We start from the raw sequence: 24716 nt of genomic DNA, 5'->3' as shown, positions 1-24716 counted from the left end.
CTTGTCATCCTCCTGCCTTGCCATGCTACCCCTTGTCACCCTGCCACCCTGCTGCTATTGTAGCCTCGAGTATCACCAGCCAGAGGCAGGGCCAGGGCTGTGCTGCCAGACAATAACATTGCCATGAGTTAATGCAAATCCTGCATGCTTACAGCCTACTTTCACTACATGGGCCAGGCAGAGAAGGAGCAGAATATGACACTAAATGGCATCTTTGCTTCCCAGCGAGCCCTGAGGAATGGATGGATGCAATAAGCACAGACAGGGCAGAGCCAGAGCCCCAGCTGTGCCTTTAATAGCCTCATGTCTGGGAAACACTGAGTGGTGGTCCCACGTAAATCTGAGTTAGGAGAGTTAGGAGTTGGCACCAGCATGTCCAGCACACCTGTAGGCTCTTGGGATGAGCGTCTCACCAGCAGCTGACACGGGCATTGACTTCAGATCTTTGCCAAGCTCAGAGAAATCACAGGAGGAACAGCCCTGCCTGGGAGGTGAGGCACCAGGAAAAGCAGTCCTGGTGTGGCCCTGTCCCAGCTGTGTTACAATGCCCGTCCCCACCCGGAGGGACTCACAGACAAACCACTTGCTGAGGGCAAAGCAACAGGTGAGGAACAAAGACAAGGAAAGGAAGGGCACCTTGCTCACCCCAAGCCTCAGGACAGCTCATTTCCCAGGCAAAGGAAAGAGGTTTATCTAATCCACCTGTCCCAACAAAAGCAGGTGACGTGGGGCCACCTGGGCTGAACTGGCTGGGCTGAACGGGTGACAAGTGGAGAAACTGGAAGGAACAAAAAGACTTCATTGGAGGGGAGAATGGAGTGTGTGGGGTGGGGGCTGCCGGCTGCCAAGGGCTGGGCTTCTCCGCATCTTCACTGGATGGGAAAGAGAAGACATCTGGGGGCTCTGGTGGGCGGCTCTGCAGCTCCACATGTGTTTGGGAAATAACAGGAAGGATGGGATGAGCTTGGAGTCACTGCAACGGGATGAGTTCCAAAGGGAGGGCTTAGCAATGGGATTTCTGCTCCCGTCTGTGAGTGCAGGGAGATGTATCTGGGAGAGCCCAATGATTGTGAGATAAGGATGAGTGGGATAATTCGAGCCACCAGCACAGCTCAGCAGGGCTCACACAGCCCCATGACATGCTCAAGAGCTGCTGCAATCTGCTGACCAGCTGAGAGCCCAGGGATCCTCCTCAGGAGCCTGTGGGCACTCTGAAATCTGCATGGGCCTGACGACTTGGGCACCTGGGCTGCCAAACTGCTGGTGATGAACCTCTCCTCAGTGCATGCACTGGGCTCCGGCATCGGACCATCAGCACACAGATGTGAAGCTGCTTTGTCTGGGGTTCCATCTGTGGGCAGCAAGACTGCAGATTCATGTTCCTTTGGGATAGGAAGAAATGAAGAGGTGCAACAGAACAAAGCGTAAATGAGGATGGCTCCTGCTGAGCCAATTTCTGCAGCACCCTCGGGTGGGAGCTCACCTCGATGGCCCTAAGCCTGAGCTCTGAGCCCAAAGCTTTTCCTCTCGCCAGCAATGTACCCCCGTATCCAAGGCTATAATCTGTTCCTGGCAAGGTTTGCTTGCCTGGAAACAAAAATCAAGCTGGAGCATTCTTGCTTTCTTTTCTAAAACCTTTTCCCAGGGCAGCGCTGGCCCAGAGGCTCACAGAGGGGTCCCTGGCTGGGGAAGCAGCATTCTCAGTGCCCAAAGAGCCAGGAAATAGGGCCGACTCTGCAAGGTGGCACTGCCAGCTGCCCCTGGGCCACCAGGATGGGGCTGCCCTGCTGGGATGCCAAAATCACAGAACCACAGCACGGTTGGGTTGGAGGGACCTCGCAGCCCCCAGCCCCACCCCTGCTGTGCACTGGCTGCCCTGCAGCTCAGGCTGCCCGGGGCCCATCCATGGCCTTGGGCACCTCCAGGGATGGGCACCCACAGTTCCTAAGCCTCGTGATTCAGGTGCTCTTTATTTCTGCTGATTTGTTTGTAGGGCTTTATTTTGTAAGTCCCAAACAGCCTTTCAGGAATGAAGGCATATTCGTACGGAATAAGGATAAAGAGGAAGAAAACTATGCAAGACAGAGATATAACTACAGCAAAATGAAGCAGAGAATGCCCTGGCTCCCTGGAGCAGCCCCCTACCCCATGCCCTCTCCTTGCCACGTCCTCCCCGTCCCGCAGGGAAAGCACCGGCCTCGTGGCTCAGTGTAAGTGTGCTGGCATTGTTGTTTCTCACCCTAGCAACGGAGTTTCCTTAGTTTCCTTCCGATAGATGGTTTTTGTCCCTCTGTAGAGGCACACGGCCCCAGGGGAGTGCTTGCAGCCAGCAGGCATGTTTCCAATCCTTCCCACACCCCAGAACACAAGGAGAAAACCCTCCAAAAGCCGCTTCCTTTGCTGGAGCTGTCGCCCTGGGGCATGTCCCAGTGATGGGGAAAGGAGCTTGTTGTGCAAATGGCATTTTCCCACCCTCTCCCCACCAAGCCGGTCCGTGGCCATCCAGATCCCTGTGTGCAGTCATCCTGCTTTGAGATGTCGTCATTCCTGGCAGCAGAACCCAGGTGCTCAGCAGAACAGTGTTGGTGTAAAGGTGCAGGCGAAGCAGATGAAGACACTCACAGGACAGCAGGGAGGGCACGGTGAGCTTCCCGGGCACAGGGATGGGAGAGCGAAGCCCCCATTGGGCCATGTGAGTCCTTCTTTCCCCATCTCAGCACCCAGAGCTCGGTGGCCGCCCTGGGCTGTGTGACAGCCAGCTTTGTGCCCAATCCGGCAGGAATCCAGTTCCACACTTGCAGACTTCTGGGCTCTGGGTGGGAAATCTCCCCAGCTGCTTCTTTGGGCAAAGAATGCTGGAAGTGCACTCTCCTTAAGCCACTGCCTTGGCATCCACCTCCATGCAGCCTCCTGGGCCACATCTGGGCTCAGCTCCTCCAGCAAACTCAGGGATGTGCGGGGCAATGGCAGCAAGCTTTGTGCAGCTGCTGCAAAATTGCCTATCGCCGAGGTCAGGTTATTGACCTAACCCATACCCAGGCCAGGGACAAATCAGCTCTAATCAGCTGATTAAAGCCATTTGTTTCCATATTCACCCCTCCTGGTTGCCCAAGCCGAGACCTTTGGTAGGAGTCCTCCTGCAGAGCTCCTGCCTCCCTGCTCTGCTCTGTGTCTCTTGGGCTTTGTTTCTCAAATGACTCAGAACTCAAAAATGAGAGTCAGATATTCCAAAATCATGACAATTAAATAATAGATTAAAAAAGAGAGAGAGAGAGAGAGAGCTAACGAGCTGCAGAATAATGTTGCAGTTTTCAGTGACAGCGAAACTGGAGGTTTTTTTGTCTTCTGGTGGGAACTGGAGTTTTGAGCGGAACCACGCAATGCCAGCAGCTGCAATTGGAGGAAATAATGGCACTCCGTGAGCCTGTAATTCTGTGCTGCAAAGCAAAAGAGCAAGCAGGGCCCGGTGATGCTCATTAAAAATGGGTTCCTTAGCTGGAGCAGGGGGCAAAGGAATGGGCTGGGAAAAGGTGGTGGGGAATAGCTGCGTCCTGGGATGCTTCCCCAGCTCTGTGCCCAGCCCAGGTCTCCAGGAGCGGCTGGGAGCTGCACCGTTCTGCCCCCACCCTGCACCGCCTGGAGCCGTGTGAGTGCTGGCTAAATGACTCAGCTTCCCTTCCAAACATCCCACCGAGTGCTGCCGTTGGGAAGAGAACCCTAAGGTCCCTGCTTTCAGTTCTGCTGCGGTTGGGTGGGTGGCTGACTGCAGAGGGACTTCCACAAACAGAACCCAAATGCCACAGCTGAGTGGCTGCTGGGTGCTGGCCTGGGCTACCACAGCTACAGGAGCTGAGGCTGAGACTGGTCCAGGCTGCAGCGTGCCGCTGTTCCCTCCTGCTGATCCATGGGGCATGGCAGCATGGCACCAAAAGCTGCAGCTCCTTGCGGTGGTCATGCATAGTGTCTCTGCAGTCACTGGGAGGCACTGGGAAGCTCGTGCTGAGGAGCTCACCTGGAAATCCAGCATTCCGGTGTTTCCTGCCCTTGGAAATGGTGTTAGCTTCCAAATGACATCGTTACAGGTACAGGTCGCACTGCTTTGAAAGCTAACCACTGTGTGCAGGCTGTGCTCGCAGCCTCTGGACTCCTCTTCTCTGGGCATGCCAGCAAACTCCCTTTGGGCTCCTGCAAACCCCCAGCATCAGCATCCCCCTTCAGACTGAGCTCCTTTTACCCCTTGCTGCATTGCTCCTACACATTTACCTCCCTCTTGCACCAGGAGAGGCGGTGATTCTGTCCCTCCCAGGGCTTTCCATGATAGCCCCATATTTCCAGACTGCCCAGCTGTGTGTCCTGGGGATACACCATGAAGGACAGTGGGTTTGCAGCCCCTCCAGCTCCAGCTCCTGCCCCATATGCTGCCTGGGGACGAGCAGGGCATACACAGTAGGACTGGCATTCCATAGGCTGCACGCACAAGCTCAGGCCCCTTTGAATTCCCCTCCTGCAGCGTATTTTCCACTGCATTTAAAAATAAAATCAATAAAAAAATAAAAGCAATAGAAGCTGCAGCTAATTTTATGCCCAATTAGTTGTTCCCAGGCTCCTGCAGGATGATGTGTGTCCATCTGCCCAACCTCTCCACGTCTCTTTGGCCCAGTAGCACAGATGCGCTCGTGAGGTCGGAGCGGCACAGGCTGCGCACCCAGCTGGGGCACAGTGACACTGCCACGAGGTGGGGACACAGCAACCCATGGAGCTGGGGACTGCTGGGGGACAGCCCAGCAGGGTGCGGGGCAGGTGGGCTCAGAGACCTGCAGGGAAGGGGAGGAGAAGAGCCCATGATGAGCACTAGGCTGCGGCATCTGGGGAAACGCATGTGGCCGCAATGGCCACCAGCTTCGCCCGCCTTCTGAAGCAGATCAAGTTTTGCAATATTCCGTATTCTTGCAGCTCTCCTGGTTACATGAGTCTGGGCTCACACTGAAGCAGAGTGCAGCATTTCCAGCCCCGCTGGCTGCAGGGGGAATCTTGAAGATGGAAATGATGAATACTGAACCCCCCCAGAGAAGAAAAAAATCCTTTCCTAAACATATTATTGACAAAGATTTCTTTCTTCTTCCTTCTCCCCCTCCTCCCCCCCTTTTTTTTTCCTCCTTTGGCTGATTTCATGATTTCAGAAGATTTGAGGAGATTTATGGGTTTCTGAGAGTTGGCCATGGCACAGCAGCTGACTCAGCTCAGCAGAGGAAAACGTGCGAAGCGGCTGTGTCGGAAACAGCCCTTGGGGCAGAGAAGCAAAGGGGGAAGAGGCACTGCCTCGTGTGCTGGATGCTGCAGAGCACGGGAAGCCGTGGGGAGGAGGCTACCTCTGCCCCCAGCTCCATGCAAGGACACAGCACTAAGACGCCTCGTGCAAACCCAGTTTTCTTACCAAGCCACTCACATTAAATATTTAATGATAAAATCTTTTCACAGAATGGCCAGGGTTGGAAGGGACCCCAAAGATCACAAACCTCCACATTTCACAGCAGCCCAGGCTGCCCAAGGAAGCATCCCAAAGCAGTTGATGCTTTCTGTGCAGAGAGATCATGCCAGAGGTACCAAGATGGAACCAACTCTGCATCTATCACTTAGAAATGGCCTTTCCCTTTGAACTGTCCATAAATACAGAAAGAAAAAGAAAAGCATATTTTAAAACGTTCAAAGTGAACTCAAACCAATACAAAGCATTTTGGGCTCAAGAAAACTTTGGTTCTGAGGCAGCAGGGTGGCTTTGTTTAGTCCATAGGAAGAGAAAGCGCATTCCTCTTCCAGTCAGCCCTGCACCGAGCAGGAGCTGCCTGTTAGCAGCCCTGCGGAATGCAGTCACTCACAGCACAGCTCAGCCCTCCATGGCTGCAGCACTCCCAGGGACACGTGGCACTGCTGCTGTGCACCTCGAGGCCCCGTCAGCACCGCGCTGCTCCTCGACGGCTGCTGCTCCCCCAGGGAGGAAGCGGGGCGGATATCCGCCATGGCAGCTGTGCTTGACGTAATGGGGAGAGTAAAGTCACGGTCCCCATGGAACGCAGCTGTGGAAGAAAGTCGGAATTTCGGGAGCCCCACCTCCACCCCCTCCCCATCGTGCCAGGTCTCCCTGCAGAGGGAGCATCTGTCTTCAATAATCTGTACCTTGGAAGAGGCTCAGACGTACAGACAGCAATGAGAGCATGTGCCAGGTCAGGGTCATGCTGCAGAGACCTGCTGGAGTGCTGTGCTGACGAACACCTGAGAGCACTGCCACCCCCTGGGAACAAGCTGGGATGGAGCAGCAGAGGCTGCCACTGTCAGGGCAGAGCAGTCTTTCACCACCCAGCAGGCTGCACTGTAACTGTGGGCTCAGCTGGGACGGGGGGAAGGGGAGCACTGAGCACAGGTGGGTTGCTGCTAATGCAGGAGGCAGAGAGGTGATTTGGGGCAGGAGAGAGACCAGAGAGGTGAACAAGAGCACTGCACTGGGTGTCAGGTCACAGGGCTGAGAAGCACCAGGCACTGAGCGCAGCTGAGAGCAAACACAGGCACTAGCTGCACACCTGCCTGGCTCCACTCCCTGTCCCATAGGGGACCAACTGACCCAGAACACACTGGCTTCTCCAGGTCCTCAGTTCACATCCCAGTGGTTTGCAGGGGAAAGAACAGGCCTAAGAGTGCAAGGTGTGAGCAGCCTGACTGCATGCTGGGTACCAGAGCTGCTGCAAACTGCCCAGGGCAGAAAGAAGCTGGCCAGGCAGAGAGCAGCTTCTGTATGACAGGGAGGAAAAGCAAAGGCACAAAACATATGGGCTGGGGTCCCAAGACGCGGCTGTTCCTGCTGGCGTTCGGAATAATTGCCTTGCTGAGAGAGCAGCCCTTCTCTAAGGAGATTGCTGGGCACACAGCCCAGCCTCAGAAGGCGTGAGAAGGGCATGGAACCAGGCAGGAGAAAACAGAAACCTCAAATAGACCCGGGTGACTGGACTCCTCAGACAGCATCACTGGGGACACAGAGGATGAGATCCTGCATCCCCTGGGGCAGGTTAGGGGCCAGATGTGACTCCTGGTTGAGCCCAGGCCTCTCTGGGGCTGCCTCTCGCCCAGTAACAGCCCCAACATCAGACTGCAGTACTGGGGGACCCCCTGTGCTGTGTCATGCTGGAGCCAGCAGTTCTGGGACTTGTGATAAATACTTGAAGACTTGAGTGGCATGGTACCTTTCCGACCACCTCAGGGTCAGGGCTGAGTGCAGCTCTTTGGGCTGGGCATAGCCAAGACCTGTTGTGCTGCAGCTGTGCACAGCAGCCTCCAGCTGTGAGCAGCACCCCTGGTTGCGCATTCACAGATCTGTGCAAACACAGCGAGACCAGAGCCCAAAGAGAAGGGAAGAGGCGCACAGCACTGCCCACAGCCCTGGCCACGAACCTGGCTCTCGTGGCACCAGACGGCCACGCTCACAGTAATAGGACGGTCAGGGACGGAGATGGGGGTCAGGCTCACGGCAACCCCACCAAGGAGCCCACAGCAACACGGCCAGCTCGGTGCCGGTGGCTCCCAGCCCCACAGAGGCCTTGCTTCCAACAGGAGCTTCCTATTTCCCAGGACTTCCCTGCGCAGAGCGGGCCCAGGGCCAGAGCTGTCTGGACAGGATGTTCCCCTGCAGCCAGGCATGCCCAGCACCAGGGCAGGGGCAGAGCTGCCCTGGCTCCACACACAGAGGGGCATTGAGCAGAGACAATGATCCTCTCTTTGCTTTGAAAGACCTTTCGGACTTCACATCTTAGTGAAAACTGGGGCATTTATGGCAATTATCACTCCCTCCTTGCCCTGTCTGGGACTTGTGGCTGCCCCACTCACCACTTGAAAGGAGCCGCTGCAAAGATCGCTCTCCCAAGCACAGGAGGGCTTTGGCTCAGATCCTCCTGCGCAGCTCTGTTCCCATACCAGAGAAGATGGAGGCACAGACAGCTCAGCTGCAGAGCACAGAAGAGCAGGTCAGCCCCTGCCGGGTGCAGCAGCATCCCGGTTGTACTGCTGGAGAGCACTGCTCAAAAAGAAATAGCATTAAATTCGTGAACAACACCAGCACCACCTGTGCAGGAGCCCTGCAGCACAGCTCCTGGAGGAACAGCCACAGGCTCCAAGGACTGCAGGGTGTGGGTGTTTTGTAATCCCATTGCACAGCAGAGAGGAAAGGCCAGGAGTGTCTCCAGCCCAACAGCACAGAGATGCCCAGATGGGAAAGAAAGGGGCATGGGAACACGACCTGGAGCACAGACACACTGGGCAACCTCTGCTCACCTGCAATCCCTCCAGACCCAACAGGCAGGAACTGCAAGGCTTGAAGCAATAGATGGACTGATTCAGTCAGAGACAGAAAGATAAATTAAATAGATCAGCCCACTTTATTATCATCCCTAAAGACAGGTTACGAGGAGAGTCACCTTTTGTTAGGCCTCAGGTAAAACAGGCACCGGATACCAGAGGTGGCATCATGACAGGGATGGCAGGCACTGATGCCCAGGGGATAACTAACACCTGCAGATAGGGGATGACTCCCTTGGCCTTGCTCTTCCTCCCTCTCCCTTGCATTCTGCTGATCCCCACTCTGGCAGCAGGTGCAAGAAAAGAGCAGGGACTGAACACCATGCAGTGAGCTTCAGGTCAAGGTCAGCCTCAGAGAGTTGGGTGGGACAAACTGCACTGGGTGGGTAAAAGGATCTTCTCAGGAATGGGCGAGGAGTTGGTCTGCACAGCTCCCAGCCTAACACAGCTGAAGCTGGCACAGCAGGGCAGGCCAGCACTTTTTGCCCAGTTTGGTGCGTTGTGCTACAGCACTGTGCCAGGAGTCTGAACATGAAACAATGCTGAAGAGAAAAGCCAGGGCTGTGCTAGGTGGGGACTCGCACCGATCACCTACAAATGTACCATCAGTAACAAGTACCAAACCACACTGGAAAATATTGCTCAGGTCAAGCCCCATCACTGAGCTACATGGAAAGGAGAAGGTATCCCGAGACACACCAGTCTAACATCACCCATGCTTACATCACCACGCAAAGCTGCCATTTCTCCACTAGGAGATGTGCAAAAGAAAGAGACCATCAGCCTCTTCTCCATCACCCACATTCAGTTAAACAAGAAAATGAGTCATGAAGCCCCACTGTGAAATCAGGCTCATGCTGCAAGACAACCTCTCCTTTTAAAGTCATCATGAAAAAATATAGGTCTGGCAGTCATAAAGAAATGTTTGCCAGTTCACGAAGATGAAGAGAGGTAGAGGTATCTGCCTCCATCTGCAAACAGCCTGAAAGAGCAGCTCAGAGGTACAGGTTACCTGATCCAGGTCTATGGCTCATCAACTACAGGAGCCTGCAAATGTGTAAACAGCGACTATGGCATCACTACAGGCAAACTGGAAAGGGTTGTACCAGGAGGAGCACCAGCTCAGGCATTGCTCTAGCCCAATCTGCTTCCTCTAGCGAGCAGAACGCAGGCAGCAGGGAGGAACTAGCCATGCCCCTATTACAGATTTTCAATCCTGTCGTCTGACAGAAGGACAAGCAGCAGACAGGATGCCCTTCAGTGGGCAGGCTTGCCTTGGAATGCCAGATGGAATGTTAAAGATGCAGTATCTTTTTCTAAGAGCAGCCAGAATTCAGCCCGGGTCAGGCCTAGGGTACAGCAGCTCTCCCCATTCACACAGTAAGGGCAGCAGCTGCTTCCACCCGACACACTGGGGGTCGGGAGGTGAGGGAGCAGTTCAACTGCAGTCAGTTTTGAACAGGAGCAGCTTGTGAGCAGCACTGCTGGCCATGTCAGCAGCACGGCAGGGAGGGGATTCGAGGCCTGCCCAAGCAGATCAGGGAAGCAGTTCCAGGCCTCCACGGGCCTTGAGATGAACACCTGGAGCAACGGACAGAATGGTTTCAGGACAAAAGCCCCAGCTCCACCAACCCCCTGGAGAAGCTTAATATGGGGCCAGGAGTGCTGGGAGACACGTGCTAGATGAAGGTGGAGTCCAGCTGGCTCATTTCGTGATTGCTGCGGGCACGTGCCTCAAAGAGCTGCTTGATCAAAGCAGATTTCTCCTGTTCCAGCTGGGTGATGCGTTCACTCTTGTCAGTCACCTCCTGCATTGGAAAGAGGAGAGAAGTGCTGCTCAGAGCTCTGTGCTGTGCCTGAGGCCTCCGTGACCTAGGGCAGGCTTAGCTGCTCCATGCCCCCTGCAAACCAAAAGCACCACCTGCAGATGTCAGAACATAAACCCCTGCAGCGAGCCTACCTGGGCATTGTTAGCATCTGCACCCTCTTGTGGTCTTCATCTGTCACAGTCTTTTCCCTACAGCAGGGCCAGTGAGGTTCACATTCATGGTCCCATACCCAGCAAACAGCCCAAGCCCATCACATGAGGGGCACTCAGTTGTGAGAGGGAAGGGCTCGAAGTGCAGCCCATGGTCCATCCCCAGGATGACCAAAGTTGGCTAAGCCGAAGGATCACTTTCCACAGCCACATACTCTTTCTCCGATGGTTCCCTCTCAGCATTCTCCTCCCCACCATTCCTGCTCACCTTGGTGAGAAGCCGGTTTTGCTCCTTCAGCATGTTGATGGCTTGCTGGGAGCCTGCAGAGGCTGGGGACACCGCAGGGGCAGTGGGGTTCAGCCTGCTCAGCGCTGAGGTGGAGTTCCCTGGCTGTGGAGAGGATGAAGGGAAAGAATGAGACAACGACCTCCTGGTGGCCCTCCTCAACCTGCCTCTGAGGCCAGGTTTCTGTGGCACAAGGGAACTACTGGGCTGGGAGCTGAGAGAAACCCAGCACAGGATTAAGATCCACCAGCACAGGCCAATGCAGGGTCTCTAGCAAGGTTATTCCAGAGTAGTGTAGATAGAAGTGGAAGCAGTCCTTGCAGCATGTCCTGCTCCTGCAAGGAGCCCATGCAGCAGCTGGCATCCAGGACAGTCACCTCTGAGAGGACGGACTCAGCACCTCAGCAGGATGCTTTCCCTGTTTGTATGCAAAGATCTACACCTTCAGGAGGATCTCCTTTAGGTCTCCATATGCCTTGAGCATCCTCCAGCCCAGACAAGTTGCGCTTCCCTCTTGACCCATCTTGGCAACAGAGCCAAATCACCTCTCCATAGCCTAGGGAAGCTCTGGCAGCCCATATGCCAGCTTGGCTGCCAGCATGAGGGCAGGCCACTGGCTCACACAAGTGACTGCAAGCCGCTAACTTACTGCTCTCACCTTGCCCACAGCTGCCAAGAGGTCACCCAGGCAGCGGTTCACCTCCTGCAGCTTTGGGATCAGGCGTCCCAGTTGGCTCTGGCTGCCATCAGGAAGGAAGTCCTGGAAGATGGGGAGAAAGGGTCCAGGTGTCAGTTCAGTGCCAGCTTCCAGGGAACCACGCTGCCTGATGGGGAGGCTCGGTGGCTGGCCATCCTCCAGCCCTGCCCACACCTCCCAGCACCAGGGCACTCCTCCATTCCCACATCCCAGCCCCACAGCCTCACCAGCACAAAGCCCACACAAGCCATGAGATGCATACGCGTTTAGATGCCATGGGATGCATATTGCCTCACAGCACAGCCAGCATGAGGGCCAAGGCCGTGGTTGCTCTGTCAGGCTGGAATCCTGATCCTGGGTGCAACATGGCAGGACATGTAGGCCTAGCTAGCTGTGCTGAGGGCACATGCTGCCTGAAATCCCTCTCAGCAGGCCCAGGAGGGAGCCCCATGGCTGGCATGTGTCCAGCAGAACATCCCAGTCAGTAGGGAAGGGTCAGCTTTTTTTTTTTTTTCCTGGGAAAGCCACTCCCACGAGGCCAGGCCTGATTCCATCCTTGCAATGATGTCTCAGCTCTGCATCAAGTGTGTGGATAAACAGAGAACAGAGAGATATGCTTGCTGCCTCTCCCTCTTTTCTGCTGGGTGGGGCTGCTCCAATCCCCCCCACTCATCTGGGATCCCCAGGCCAAAAGTGCAGGCACACAAAAACAACATAGCAAGGCCAACACCAGGTGAAACAAGATGTCCAGCCCAGTTCTTCTAGCCCCAACCTGGTGTGAATCCCCAGAACAAGCCCCAGGCTCACCGTGCTGGTTTTGTTTTTCCCCAACAGCCTCTGGCGTTCTTGCATGCAGTGGATGTGCTGGTGGTACCACTCACGGGCACGCTCAACCATCTCCAGACCCTGAAGCAGGAAATCCTTCTCCTGTTCCAGCTCCTTCATATGCTTCAGCTGCAGGACAGAGCACAGACATGTTACTCCCTCCTCACCCAGTCCAAACCAAATGTTCAGAGAAGCACTGCCTGGTCAGCTCCCATCTGAAGGCCCCTAGGAGCAATGTAACCTAGGCCCCCTTCTGCAGCCCAGGAAGCTGTCTTCTTCACGAGGCACAAAGAAATTTGTTACTGGCAGCTGTGGCAGCCCCTTGCCACAAGCTGCTGCAGAGGAGTTGGGTGATGGCCACTGGCTGATCCTGGTCTGGGGTAGGTTCTCCAGTTTGGGAGAGCAACAGCAACAGTCAAAGGGCCATCAGGTCATCTCTATTTTCCTGGCCAGGGAATCAGGCCTGCTCCCCATCAGCTCTCACTACAGAAACAGGTTTCTCTGCTTTGTCATTTATCTGAGCACATGCTAAGAACAGGGCCTGCAGCCACCCCTGAGGCTGCGAGCTCCATAGGAGCAGCAGCAACTCACACTGCTGTCAGGGAGCAACCAAGTCACCCACACAGACCAGAAGCCTGGGCAAAACCTACTGCCTACTTACCCAGCCCTTTGCTTCACTGCCTGAAGCATCTCTGAGCTGAGCAAAGCATGCCTTTCTGCTGACAGGTTCTGCTTAGCCTTCAGGTTTGAGCCGCAGAGCCATCTGCAGAGGAACTAGGTATGTCCAGGTGACAGGGAGAGGCTACAAGAGCACCTGAAGCTCTTGCCCTTAGGCCCAGCTCAGGCTCCCACCAGCACCCCCTCTCCATTGGCCCCTTGGCACTGCACTGCCACCAAGAAGTCACAGAGCTGGCAAGAGGAGTCTGCTCCCCATGGAACAGAGCATCCTCAGCACAGCAAACCATCAGCCCTCACCCAGCAAGTCTGTGCCTCCCCCCAACCTGCTCCTCCAGAGCTGTGCCCCCTGCTCACACCCTTGCAGCTGCTCTGAAGAAAAGAGGCCAAGAGCAGCCCCAGCCCTCCCCTCAGCAAACAGCCACCTGCTCTTTCTGCCACGATGCCACCTAAGCTCCACTGCCCGTGGCACAGACTGGGCACCAGGAGCTCCCTCACAGAGGGCAGGCTGCTCTCCTCGTGCCCAAAGAGATCCAAGCAGTGAGCCTGGAACTTCTGCTGTCTGGAGAGCACCGGAGGGAGACTCAGCTTAGAAGTGACCCCAGGCAGACCCCCCTCTCCAAGCAGACAAACATTCCATCCAAACATTTGGATGTACCAAACATTTCTTGAGGATGGCAGCACTTCCCTGTCCCCATCTCCACACTGGAAGCCCTGCAGCTGCCACACACCAGCCACCCCATAACACCAGGGCTGTTCTTGCTCCCTCCGCTCCTGGAATTGCTGTTGACAATACAGCAGCAACACACACACAGGCTCAGACAGACAGAGGGGAACATACCCATAGGAAGAACCGCAGAGCCTTGGTACTGCACAGGCTGTTGCTGAGGGGCATGAAGAAGGTGCTGTATGTGGCAAGGACCCCCATCCAGCTCTGGCTGCAGCCTGTGACTGCCTGTCCCATCCTGATCCCACCTGACTCACTGGTCAGCATGGAGACGGGAGGAAGGAGCAGCAACCTGCTGAGCTGGGGAACATCAGGCAGTTCTGCTGGCTGCATGGACAGATGGCATCTCCCTGGGGGCAGTGGGATGGGATACAGCATCTCGGGCAGGGCCAGGACAGGGAGGTGGAGTGGGCACAGCAGGTTTTGGTTGGTGCTGCCTGTGGTAGAAGGGGAGGGGAGAATGCCATGCCCCGGGCTGCCCACAAATTAACGTGCTCAGCCTCTCACAGGCCTCATCCCAACTACCCTAAGGCCATGGAGAAATGGGGCCAATCAATGGACTCACTGAAAAAAACAAAAAAACACACCATCTGAGCAGACATCAGCTGTCCATCTTAAATCCCTGGGCTGCAGCACAGCCCCCAAACTTCTGCTTTGCTGATCAAGATTAACAGGTCCTACTGTACTCACAGGCTGCTAAATGGACATCAATCTCTTCCACCCCCACCCCTGTGGAAATGGAGCAAATTAGCCTAATCACAGCTGTGTGCCCTGGCTCTGCAGGGCCCAGCATCCTTCCAGCACCAGGGAGGATGGAAGCATAGCCAGGCAAGAGCACTGCCCTGCACAGAGACTCAGTCCTTGCTAGATTCAAACCTGCTCCAACTGTTTCTGCATACTCAAATGTGGAACTGGCACCCAAATGTCTGGTGCTGGGGAAGGCTTCTCACCCCCACTGGATAGTGCCAGGCATCTCATCTCTGAGAGGAGGAACACAAAGGCAGTGCAGCAATTGGATATAAAGGGGATGGAGGGAAGAAATGTGGGACACCTGACTCCCATATGCTGCATGGCAACTAAGCAGTGTGGTGAAACAAAGGTAAGAGCAACACTTGCCCAAAGCAATGGTATGTGTGGCAGTCCCAGGAACAAACAGCAGCTTCCAGCAAGACGCCCTGGCCATCAAAGCCCTTCCTCACCAGCACCAGGAAGGATGTGGAGCTGGTGGAGCACTGCCACCTCTGCTGCACTCCAGCTTGGAGCTGCATGCACAGACAAGAGCCCTGCCAGAAGAGGGGGTCCCCTCCCCAGGCAGCCATCAAAACCCGAGGAGCAGAGGGATCCCAACCTGGGCAGGCACATCCACAGTTATTGCCTCTTGTCAGCACCTCTCAGCTGAGATGGAAGAACTTGCATTGCTGCAAGCCCAGCAGACCTCTTTGCATGTGTGCATAATCCAACCCTTCCCAGGCAGGTCAGGCCAGGCCAGGCCACACAGTGTGTTGTTTCCCAAAGCCATGCGATGCTGCACAAGGACAGCACATGCAGCCGCCGGCTGGCCCCGACCAGGCAGCGAGTGACACCAGGGCGTGAAAAGGGGAAGTGCAGATGTGAGAGATGCAGTCTTGCCAGCAGCTCCTTAGCCATGAGACAAAGCAAGGGAGGTTGGACGATCATTCATTCTACAGACAAGATCCTGGCTCTCTTCCCAGTCAAATTTTGCCTGAGCTTGTGGGCAATATGCCCAGTCAGCTTCTACATCCCAGTTGGGAGCAGCACAGATCCCTTGGCCTGGGTAACCTGATCTAAGTCTCTCCGCTTAGCAATAGAGAGAGAAGCAGATCTCTTGGTTCCAGGCTTCCCAGCCAAATTCATTTCAGATGTTTGCAAAAAATCTCTCAGTAGTCATGAGGATCAGTACGCTAGAGCCCTGACCTACACCATCCAGCAGAGGTCACAGCACAAGGCCCTTTCCCATGCTCTGTCCACATTCTGGTGGAAGGGAAGCCTGCAGTGCTGGCTCTGGCTGCTCAGCGTCCTCAGGCTGCAGCACAGCATGCCTCAGCACCACCAGTCACCAGCACAGCGCACACATGACTTTGCTGGAGTGCTTGAAAGGCCCAGAGACCAACCTGCTGAGACCACTGCAGCACTGGGGCTCCTCCTAACATCGCAAGCTAAAATTCTGTCTTTCCCAGCCCAAGCTTTTGCCCACAGAGAATGTGTTTGACTGCACAAGTGCCAACTCCATTGAGTGACCTGGCTCTTGGAAATACGTACCTCCTCCTTCCCCTGCACATTTCTACAAGCAGAATACCTTGGAAATAACTGCAAGGCCATCATGTACACTAACAAAGCTTTGTAACAGTAACAGCAGGATCTTCCCAACATCCAAAGACCCTACAGCTTTCATGTGCAAAGCAGGTGAGAGAGAGCAATAGGCCCACAGTGCTCACATCAGCAGTGAGGGACCTCTGCAATGCCCTCACCTGGGGCAGCAGCCCACGACAGGGCTGTTCTCTTACCATGCCAAAGTCCACACCATTGGCAATAGTGTGTCTCCGGTGTTCTGCACGTCCCCTCTGATGTCTGCGAATGTCTCCAGGGCCCGCATGGCCACCATCTCCTTGGTTAAGCCCAGCAGACTTAACATCAATACCTGTAACAGAAGAAAGCATAAGGGCACCAGCTACTTGCAACAGAAACCTTTCCACTGCCCCTCCATGGTGCTGTCTGAATAGCACTCCTGCCAGCCGACCAGGCAGGGAGCACCTGAGAAAGCACCAGCCATAGCACCTGCTAAAAGTCTTCATACAGGCAAGACAGACCTCAGTAATACCTCACTTGGTCGTGCCAGGCATGCAAGTGCCCTCTGTGGTCATCTTCTGAATAAAGGAGGCAGCCTCCAGGCAGTGCTGCTTCAGTCTCAGCACAACCAAACCACCAGCAACACCGCCTGCCCTGCCTGGCTCTGTGCTCACAGGACCCCTGGCTCCCATTCAGGCAGCACAGGCTCTGCAGGGCACTCATCTCCTCCTGAAGGCAGTTGTTTGGTGATGGGCTCAGCAACACAGGTGCTCCTACAGCCTATTTGCAGCAGCCTGGCAGCACCAGAGAGCATCGGGGTCAGCCCCATTCTGGACACATGGCAGCTCTCACAAGGAGCTTGCACTGGAGGCGGCTACAAAGAGCAGACTAGTGAGCAGACTAGCTCATTACAGAGCAAACACTTTCCTTCCCCACACATATGTGTGTTTGTTGCCCAAGGTTTGTTGTTGACCAGAAGCCCCACGCCTATGAGCTTAACACACATAAAATCTGGCTCTGGGGTTTCCAAAATTTTATTAAAATCCTACCATCCTATTTATCAACAAGCTGATCTACTACAAACACACAACACTGGTCCAAATCCACATGTAACCTATTTCTGCAGATTAAGTTCAGGCTGCCAGGTTTTGAGCAGGATCAGACGCCTCCTGTCAGCACTGGATGACTGTGTGCACAAGCAGGTATGGGCTGAGCACCTGCCCAAGTCAGCACATCCCCTGTGCCACACGCCCTGCCAGAAAGGCAGCCCTGCAGCCATGTCCAAGCCAGCTCAGCTCTGTGTTTTTGGACATGCTGTCAGAGCACCACCCTGCTGCTGAGCACCATGGCGCCAAGGCACCCAGGGGTGCAGTCAGCACCCTCTGCTAACATGCCTGGGCAGCAGGCAGGCTGCACTCCCTTCTTGCTCCAGGCCCCTGCCAAGTGTCCAGCAGAGCCTGCCTTGTGCTCATCCTCTCACTCCCGTGGCTCCCTCTGTTCTCTGGCCACAGATTTTTGCTTTCCTGAAGAGATTCTCTGTTATTCCAAACAAGAACCAGAAAACAGTAGCAGGGAGGCAGGCAAGGGAAAGCTTGCGGCAAGGCAGCTGCAGGACACATCTCCCTGGGACTGCTGCCCACATACCCCCCAGGCACCCTCCACTCACTGCAATCCTCTCCTCTGACCAGCCAGGCACATGCAGTGTGCTCTGCAGTGCGGGCAGGCAGGAGTGACAGAATCACTGAGCAGGGTGTGAGGTCTGTCCGGCTCTCAGCAGGGCACACAGATGCAAAGGGTGCAGGATATGGGGCAGGAGAAGTGAGCTGAGGCTGCAGGAGTCACCTCTCACCTGGAAGATGAGCCCAGCTCATAGGAGGGAGCTGAGAGGCAGCAAGATAGGAGACCTGCACAACTGTGAGGCTGTCTGTGCTGCTAGCATCTATCAGTTCAGCAACAGGAGTAGAAGTGGGCACGCAGCAGCAGCCAGCAACACCCCAGCAGCTGTGCAGCTGCACACTCACCTCACTTACACCATTACTGTGCTACCTTGGAAAGGTACCAGAGTGACACACAAGAAGTTCTGCTGCTGGTACACCACAGCATCCCACTTTTCTTGCCATCAAGGGCTCCAGCACAGACAGGTCGCTGGCATTTCACCTAACACAAAGTCTGATATTACTCACTTATCTCGTTTGCCAGATGCCTTTGGTTTCAGACACCCATATCTACCTGGAACAGTTAAGCCAGCACAACCATCACAACTGAGCACATGTTCTCCCAAACCTGCAGCACAACCTGAGTGGGAAGTGGAAGGATAGTCTCAAAACCAAGTCACTTCAATAAGCGGAATGCCAAAGCAAAGCCAGGAAGAAACCTGTGGGAAGAGCTGCAGGATGGAAAAAATATGTTAAAACTTTTTGTTGTTTGCTGAAGCACCACTATTGAGCCTATGATAAAAGTACAGAGCCCAGATTTGGAGTGAACCTCTGATAAGAAGGTGCTCCCTGGTCAAAGAGCAGAGCTCCGCACACCTGAGTTATCAATGCAGTGGTAAAACTGAACCCCAACAAGCTGGGATCGGCTCCTCTTGGGCACAGGGCCACCTCCCAGTGGGAACCCCTGCTGGGCACACACTCAGCCCTCAGCAGACAGCCGTTCTGCACACTTGGCAACAGCTTGGGCAACAAGTGCTGCCTACAAAACCATCCTGCTCCTTCCTGCTGGCACCAGGCAGCTTCTAGAGCCAGGCCACCCTGGCTGTGCAGGGAGCAGGCAGTGCCCAGGAGCATCACCCTAGACAAAGCACTGACCATCCAGCATCTTCATTTCCCCCACTCCCAGAAGGGACAAAAGCTTTCCCATTGGAAACCATGGGGGTAAAGACCCCAAACACTGAGACGCTTGGACACCGCTGCGAGAGGCAAGCTAAGAGCCAGCAGTGGGAAGCTGTCACAGTGACTCCTCTGCTTTCAGCCTCATTTTCCCTCCTTGTCCCAGCAGATGCTGGGGGCTCCCAGGTGCTGTGGCTGCGCCCACGCTATGGCTGTGACCTGGGTCGGGAAGCAGAGGTGGGCAGCACCCGCAAAAAGCCCCCTCTCCCAGAAGCACTGACAGGGAGAACTCCCTCAAAGTCTTTGATGACTACAAGCACTGATCACCACCTCCCCACTCTTGGACACAGTTCTCCCAGGAGCCACACCATGCAGCCAGAGCCTTGGAACAGCCTCAAGCCCAAATGCTGCAATCTAACCGAGCTGAATTTTACTGGACCCCCAGCAGCTCCTGACCAACAGCATCAGGCACACCTCTCCACAGTCAGCTGAGAGCCAGGTCTTGCTGTGCTGAGGCCTGACTCCTTCCCAGCCAGCTGGAAGGAGCATCCAAAGCTCCTCATGCTAGGAAAGCCCTCAGTGGTACAAAGCATCACTGAGCAGGCACGTGGGATAGGGAACTAAAAGAGAGAAAATAAGTGAGTTATAACTGTCAATGAGCTGCTGAATCAACCTGGAATTCAGGCCTGTTGCGAGAAAGCTGCCCTGCTTTTAGGGAAGCTGGCAGCAAGGGCTGCGACCTGCAGCCTCAGGACATCAACAGGACATCTGCCTACAATGCAGTGATCATCAGGAACCAGAAAGTTATGCTCTGCAGTACTCATCTGCTCTGTCTCAGCTAGTGGAGAGCTTTCAATATGATGATTATTTAATCAAGGAGGATTTTACTTCTCCCCCCAGGTTTTTCCAGATTTAGGCTCTTAATGCTAAAAAAAATATAATGAAATAAAATAAATAATAATACAAAAATCCCAACAAAAAAACTCAGCCTGCTTAATAACATTCCCCTGGGAGAAGCTCCTGTGATTCACCCGGAGGCAAAATGGAAAGCAGAGAACCTCTGGGATATTTAACATTTCTTCTCCACCCTGCAGAAGGGACTGGGAAGGAAAGGGTGGGGAAGGGAAGGCAAACCAGCTCGGGCACCTTTCTGAGGTAAAGGCAGGCATTGTGCTCAAGTGTTGAAACAGCAAAACACCAAGTTCTCACACAGAATTCTGCGTCAGGAGATCTCAAAGCACTGCACAGGGGCAGCCAGGAGTTCCTGTATTCCTTATGGCTTTTCCTTCATACTGGCAGCGAGTCAAGAGGTCAGTGAAGGAGGCTTCCCAGTGGAAGGGGGCGGTGCTGGGAGCAGCGCTCACCCTCCCCTGACTTCGTCAGCCCCAAAATCCCACTGGTCTGTCAAACTGAACCACTGTGGAGCTATCAGAGAACACGCATAGCCAGCCATCCAGCTGGCTGAACGGCTCACTAGAGCCTCCCAACCACTGTGCTAAGGCAAGGAAGGAGGCAGATGCCCTGTGGTGGGTTCTATGCCAGCCTGCAGCCACACAGGACGGACAGCACAGCCTGCTGACAGCTCTGTGAGCCACAGCAGGAGCAGATTGGCACAGCGGACCCGGATCGCAGGGAAGGGCTCGGGGGCAGTGCTGAGTGCTGCTGGGCTCTGGCACTGACTGCAGCACCGGGCCGGCAGCAGCTCACTTCTCCATCGCAGCGCCCAGCAGCTCCTGCTGAGGATCAGATCCACCCCACGGGGAGGTCACCTACAGACTCGGTGCCAGAGGACAACTCCGGACATGTTACTGCAAAGCCCTTAATTCTTCTTGTCACCACTATAAACAGACAAGCACCCACACGACGAGAAATGCAAGGGGAAGAACGAGCCTGGGAAAAGAGGAGGATTTGCAAACAGTGTGATCTCCATTCCGGTTTATCTGGAGCTTGAAACAAAGCCCACGGAAGCCAAAATAAAAAGCAACGGCGACTCCTCAGAGTTCCACACCAGGCCCGGGGGAAGAATTTGACGTTGTTTTAAATGCCAAAGGAAGAACAGGTCGGTGCCGCCTAGGAACCGGCCCGCCCACCCGCCCAACCCGCCGCTCCGGCGGCCCGACCGGCGGTCCGTCCGCCCCTCCCCGCCCCGCTCACCTCGGCCGCGCGGCTGCCCCTGGCCCGGCTCCGGCTCGCGGTGTCCGCCGCTCTGCCCGCGCCGCTCCTCGTTGCCGTGCGGGCTCGGCAGCTTCTCCAGGCTCCGCGAGGCGCTGACGGCGGAGCCGCGGCCGCGCTCCTTGTCCCGTTCCTTGTCCCGCTCCTTGTCCCGCGGCTCCCCGCGCCCCGGTGCTCTGCCCTTACCCGGGACTCCGCCGTCGGTGCCGGGCAGCGCGGCTCGCAGCCCCAGGACGAAGCGCTCGAAGGTGAGATACCCGCTGGGCGGCGCCGCCCGCCGCAGCCCGTCCAGCACGCCGGAGGGCAGCTCGCGGGCCTCCGCGCCCTGCCAGCGGGACTCGATCTCCCGGAGGTGCACGTATCCCCGCCGCCGGTCGTCCAGGATGTCGAAGAGAGTGCGCAGGCTCTGCAGGAAGGCCCGGGGCAGCCCTTCGGTGCCGGCGGGGGGCGGCCCGGCGGGGGACGGACGGGAGCCGCGCTCCGGGGCCATCGCAGCCGCCGCCGCCGCGGCCCCGAGACTTGCCGCCGCCCGGCAGCGCCGCCCCGCCCCGCCCCTCTCCGGCGGCGCGCTCCCATTGGCTGGCGGCGGGGGGCGCTGCGGGCCCATTGGCTGCGGGGACGGCCGCCGGTTTGAGTTTCTGCGCGGCACGAGGTGGCCCGCGCTGGCCCCGCCCCTCCCCGCGCTCCGCGGTGCCCGCGGGGTCGGCGCGCCATCGGCTGCCTCGAGCTGGGAGGGATCGCCGAGCTTAACCCGGCCCCGCGCGGCACCACGCAGCCCTACGGCCCTGGGAGCTGTGCCGTGCCCAGCCCTATGGGGGGCAGCCGTTTCCCAGCCTCCCCCGGCAGCTCCGTGCCGTTCCTTCGGGCCGTGCCGCTGTCACCAAGGAGCAGAGATTGGCGCTGCCCCTCCCTGTGAGGAACTGCGGGCCGTGAGGAGGGCAGGCCGACAGGAGGGCTTCCCTCAGCCTCCTCTGGGCCGTACAAACCGAGGGACCGCAGCCGTCGCTCACACACACCGCCCTCAGACCCTTCCCCATCTTCATAGCCCTCTTCAGGGTGTCTCGAAGTCCTCGCCTGCTTTTCCATGCCCTGGGGGCCGCCCCCCCATGGGGCTCCCCCTTCCTGCTCCCATCCCATGCCATGGCTGCTGACTCCATGCTGTGCGGTGTAAGGGCCCTAAGGAACGGTTTGGTGACCTCTGCCTGCAGCCATCCCCAGCAGGAGGGAGTCCCATAAAAAGCAACGCTGGCTTGAGCAGTGCTATTATTTTAACAGGCACAAATCCTCTTTTCTCACAGCACAGGCTTTCACCTGCTGCTTCTGTTGCTGTAAATCTGCTTATTGCCCAGCAGAACTAGGACTCTGCTACCTGTGCTCAATCTCCATTTTTTTTCTGCTTCTTACAGTGACAGATTCTGACAGGCAGAGCTGTGTGCCTGCTGGGCCTTGCACTGTTCTGGAGCTGAGATGCCCACCCGTCTGAACAGGTGGAGGGATGCACAGCCTTAGCTGGGAGGCTTTCTCAGCTCCCTGCCTGCAGTGTCTGCCTCTTCCACATCAAAGACACTGTTACCTTGTGGGAAGTGAAAGGTGTCTCTTTAGAAGCAGGGAGACCTGAAGACCTTGCATTTCCAGCCAGTCCAGAGGAAATCAGGTTAGTGAACAGGTACAGAATGTCCAGCATGTGAGACGACTCTCGCTGTTAGCTTTGCAAAAGCAGGTGAGAAGTCGTGTTCCAGTCCGTGTTTCTCAGCTTGGCAGCATCCCCAAAGGAGTGAGAAGTACTGCCTTTTGCAGAGAGGTGCCATGTGCTTGACTTGCCTCATGCCCCAGGGGCACAGTGCTTGCAGCAGGAACTGTGTGTGCCCCGGGGGCCGTGGGCAATGCAGCAGCACTGACCGCCATCCAGCAGAACCTTGCTGAGAGATGAGGAGCCCAAAGCTACCACAGTTATGGAGAAACGTGGAGAAAGGTGCTGGTTTGAGAAATGTGGAAGAAAAAACATCTGGATCCTCTCTCTTTAGTATGAATCAGCAATGTGAAGAGAGTTTCTCCAATGCGACCTGAAATTTAGTCAGTTACATCTGCATGTTAGCCCTAATAAAACACGTTGCCCTTCTCTGCAAGATCCCTCTGTCAAGCAATGCACTGCAACAAAGCACAGTTGGAGCACCACTGCCTCTGTTCCCCCTCCATAGGCACAGCAACTGCCTGGGGCACCCTGGCAGCCTCAGGGGGACACCTGCAGGGACCCCGTCCTCATCCGATGTTCGTGCTGCTGAGAGTCACAGTGAGTGCCCTGCAGCACAGGGATGGCTCACGTGGGCACAGGAACATGTTTGGGTGCTGTTCTGCTGGCAGCACAAGACAGCAGAGCTCTGTCAGGAGCAAATGGGGCATCAGTACCTGGGAGAATCCAAAGAGCACTTATTCAGCCTGTATCCAGAAAAGGCGATCAGTGACATTAGCAGGTGCTCATGTTGTGAGGCTGCTTGTGGGACAGACACCTCCTGTGCCATCTGTCAGGGTGGCTCTGAGTTTGTTTGAAAGGAAGAAGGGGTAGAGATTGGGCCCTCGTGGTTTTCTGTCAAGGTGGCCTTTTCTGTTCTCCCATCGCTGCCAGCTTCCCTGCTGAGGGCAGACATGTCTGCTACCTTCAGCAGCTGTGTCCTCCTGGCTTCTCACTCTATTCTTGCCACTCCTCTTCTGGATGGAGTTTCCCAGCCCTGTGAGGCTGCCAGGTGAACCACCACAGCCTCTGCAGACCATTGCCAGTCCTTTCCCTACCAGCAGCTTGCTGGCTCTGCTCTCCATACCACAGCCAGGCTGTTCACAGCCAGATCTTCTTTAAGCCATTTCTTTTCATCAGTTTTTTGTGCCTGCTTGCTTGTTTTGCAATCTCTGCCTGGCCTGGCCATGTTGGACTGAAACCATTCACTGCTGGGGAGCATGAATACAGGCAGAAGTCTCTGGTGCATCATTGAAGGTCACACTGCCCAGCTCTGCTAACAGTAGGAGGTGAGGCTGTGTGCCTCCACAGGGCTTTAAGCCTCACACTTTGCAACAAAGTAGAGGTATTTCAAACTGACCCAAACTGTGGCATTTTGAATTTTGAATTACCTTAATGATTCCTGTCCAATTTCTCTGCCTGCAAGTCTTAGCAGGAAAATACCAGAAACTATTCTTGATACTGAACATATCTTGGGGTACAGAGCAAATTCTCTCTCCTCCATGTGGAAATTTCTGCTCTGGCAACAGGAAGCTGAGACCTGAATGCTCACTGCAGCCTTGCTATGTTTTCTATATCAAGGTTGCCTCAGGAGACTCACAGAATGTTCCTGTTTTCCTCCTCACAGTGGCAGGGTGAACAAAGAGAAGCAGATTTGGAAAATTCTTGGAAAGGACTTTGTATGTTCTATGTCTGGTTGGTTGGTTTGATGGTTTTTCCCCCCCTTCTCTCAGCAAATAGTTTATTTTAGGGCCAGCCAAGTTTCTTTTCACTGACAGAGATATCTTTCTTCTATTTTTTATTCAAGTTTTGTATGAACAACTTAGTTACTTGGTTCTCCTTCCTTCAAGGTACTGGAAAGCACCTTCTGGTGGGGGGAGCTGCCAGCTCCAGCACTGCCACATCCAAAAAATGCCCTGGAACTGCAGGTTGGTTAAAACCGCACCAGGAGCCGTGCTAACAGCAGTCGGGCTCTGGGTCTCTCTGTCGCTGAAGCATGAAGCACGGTTTGTGTTAACACCTTCCACCGGCCCTGAAGCTGCAGAGAATAGCTCCCAGTGTTTCCTAGGCTGTCAGTCCAGCCCCCCAGGAGCTCAGAAATGCAGGAGCTGTGCGGCCAGCAGACCTTTTCTTGTGGGAGGGCTGCCTT

The 24716-nt window shown here is 55.5% G+C and overlaps 1 protein-coding gene across 1 annotated transcript; it reads right to left on the bottom strand.

The window, feature by feature from the left end:
- Positions 1-8397: 8397 nt before the first annotated feature.
- SAPCD2 (suppressor APC domain containing 2) lies at positions 8398-21552 on the bottom strand. The gene is given in 7 exon segments (XM_042879347.1): positions 8398-10148; positions 10587-10709; positions 11263-11364; positions 12109-12255; positions 16054-16187; positions 20821-21498; positions 21501-21552. Coding segments are annotated over 7 exon segments (1365 nt in total). The 3' UTR covers positions 8398-10019.
- Between the last annotated feature and the right edge of the window lie 3164 nt (positions 21553-24716).

The sequence above is a fragment of the Lagopus leucura genome, unplaced genomic scaffold (assembly GCF_019238085.1).
Source record: "Lagopus leucura isolate 7727_CA_CO unplaced genomic scaffold, USGS_WTPT01 Super-Scaffold_100022, whole genome shotgun sequence".
NCBI classification, from domain to species: domain Eukaryota; kingdom Metazoa; phylum Chordata; class Aves; order Galliformes; family Phasianidae; genus Lagopus; species Lagopus leucura.
Note: the sequence above shows the minus strand (reverse complement) of the source record. Positions and strands in the feature narration are given on the sequence as shown.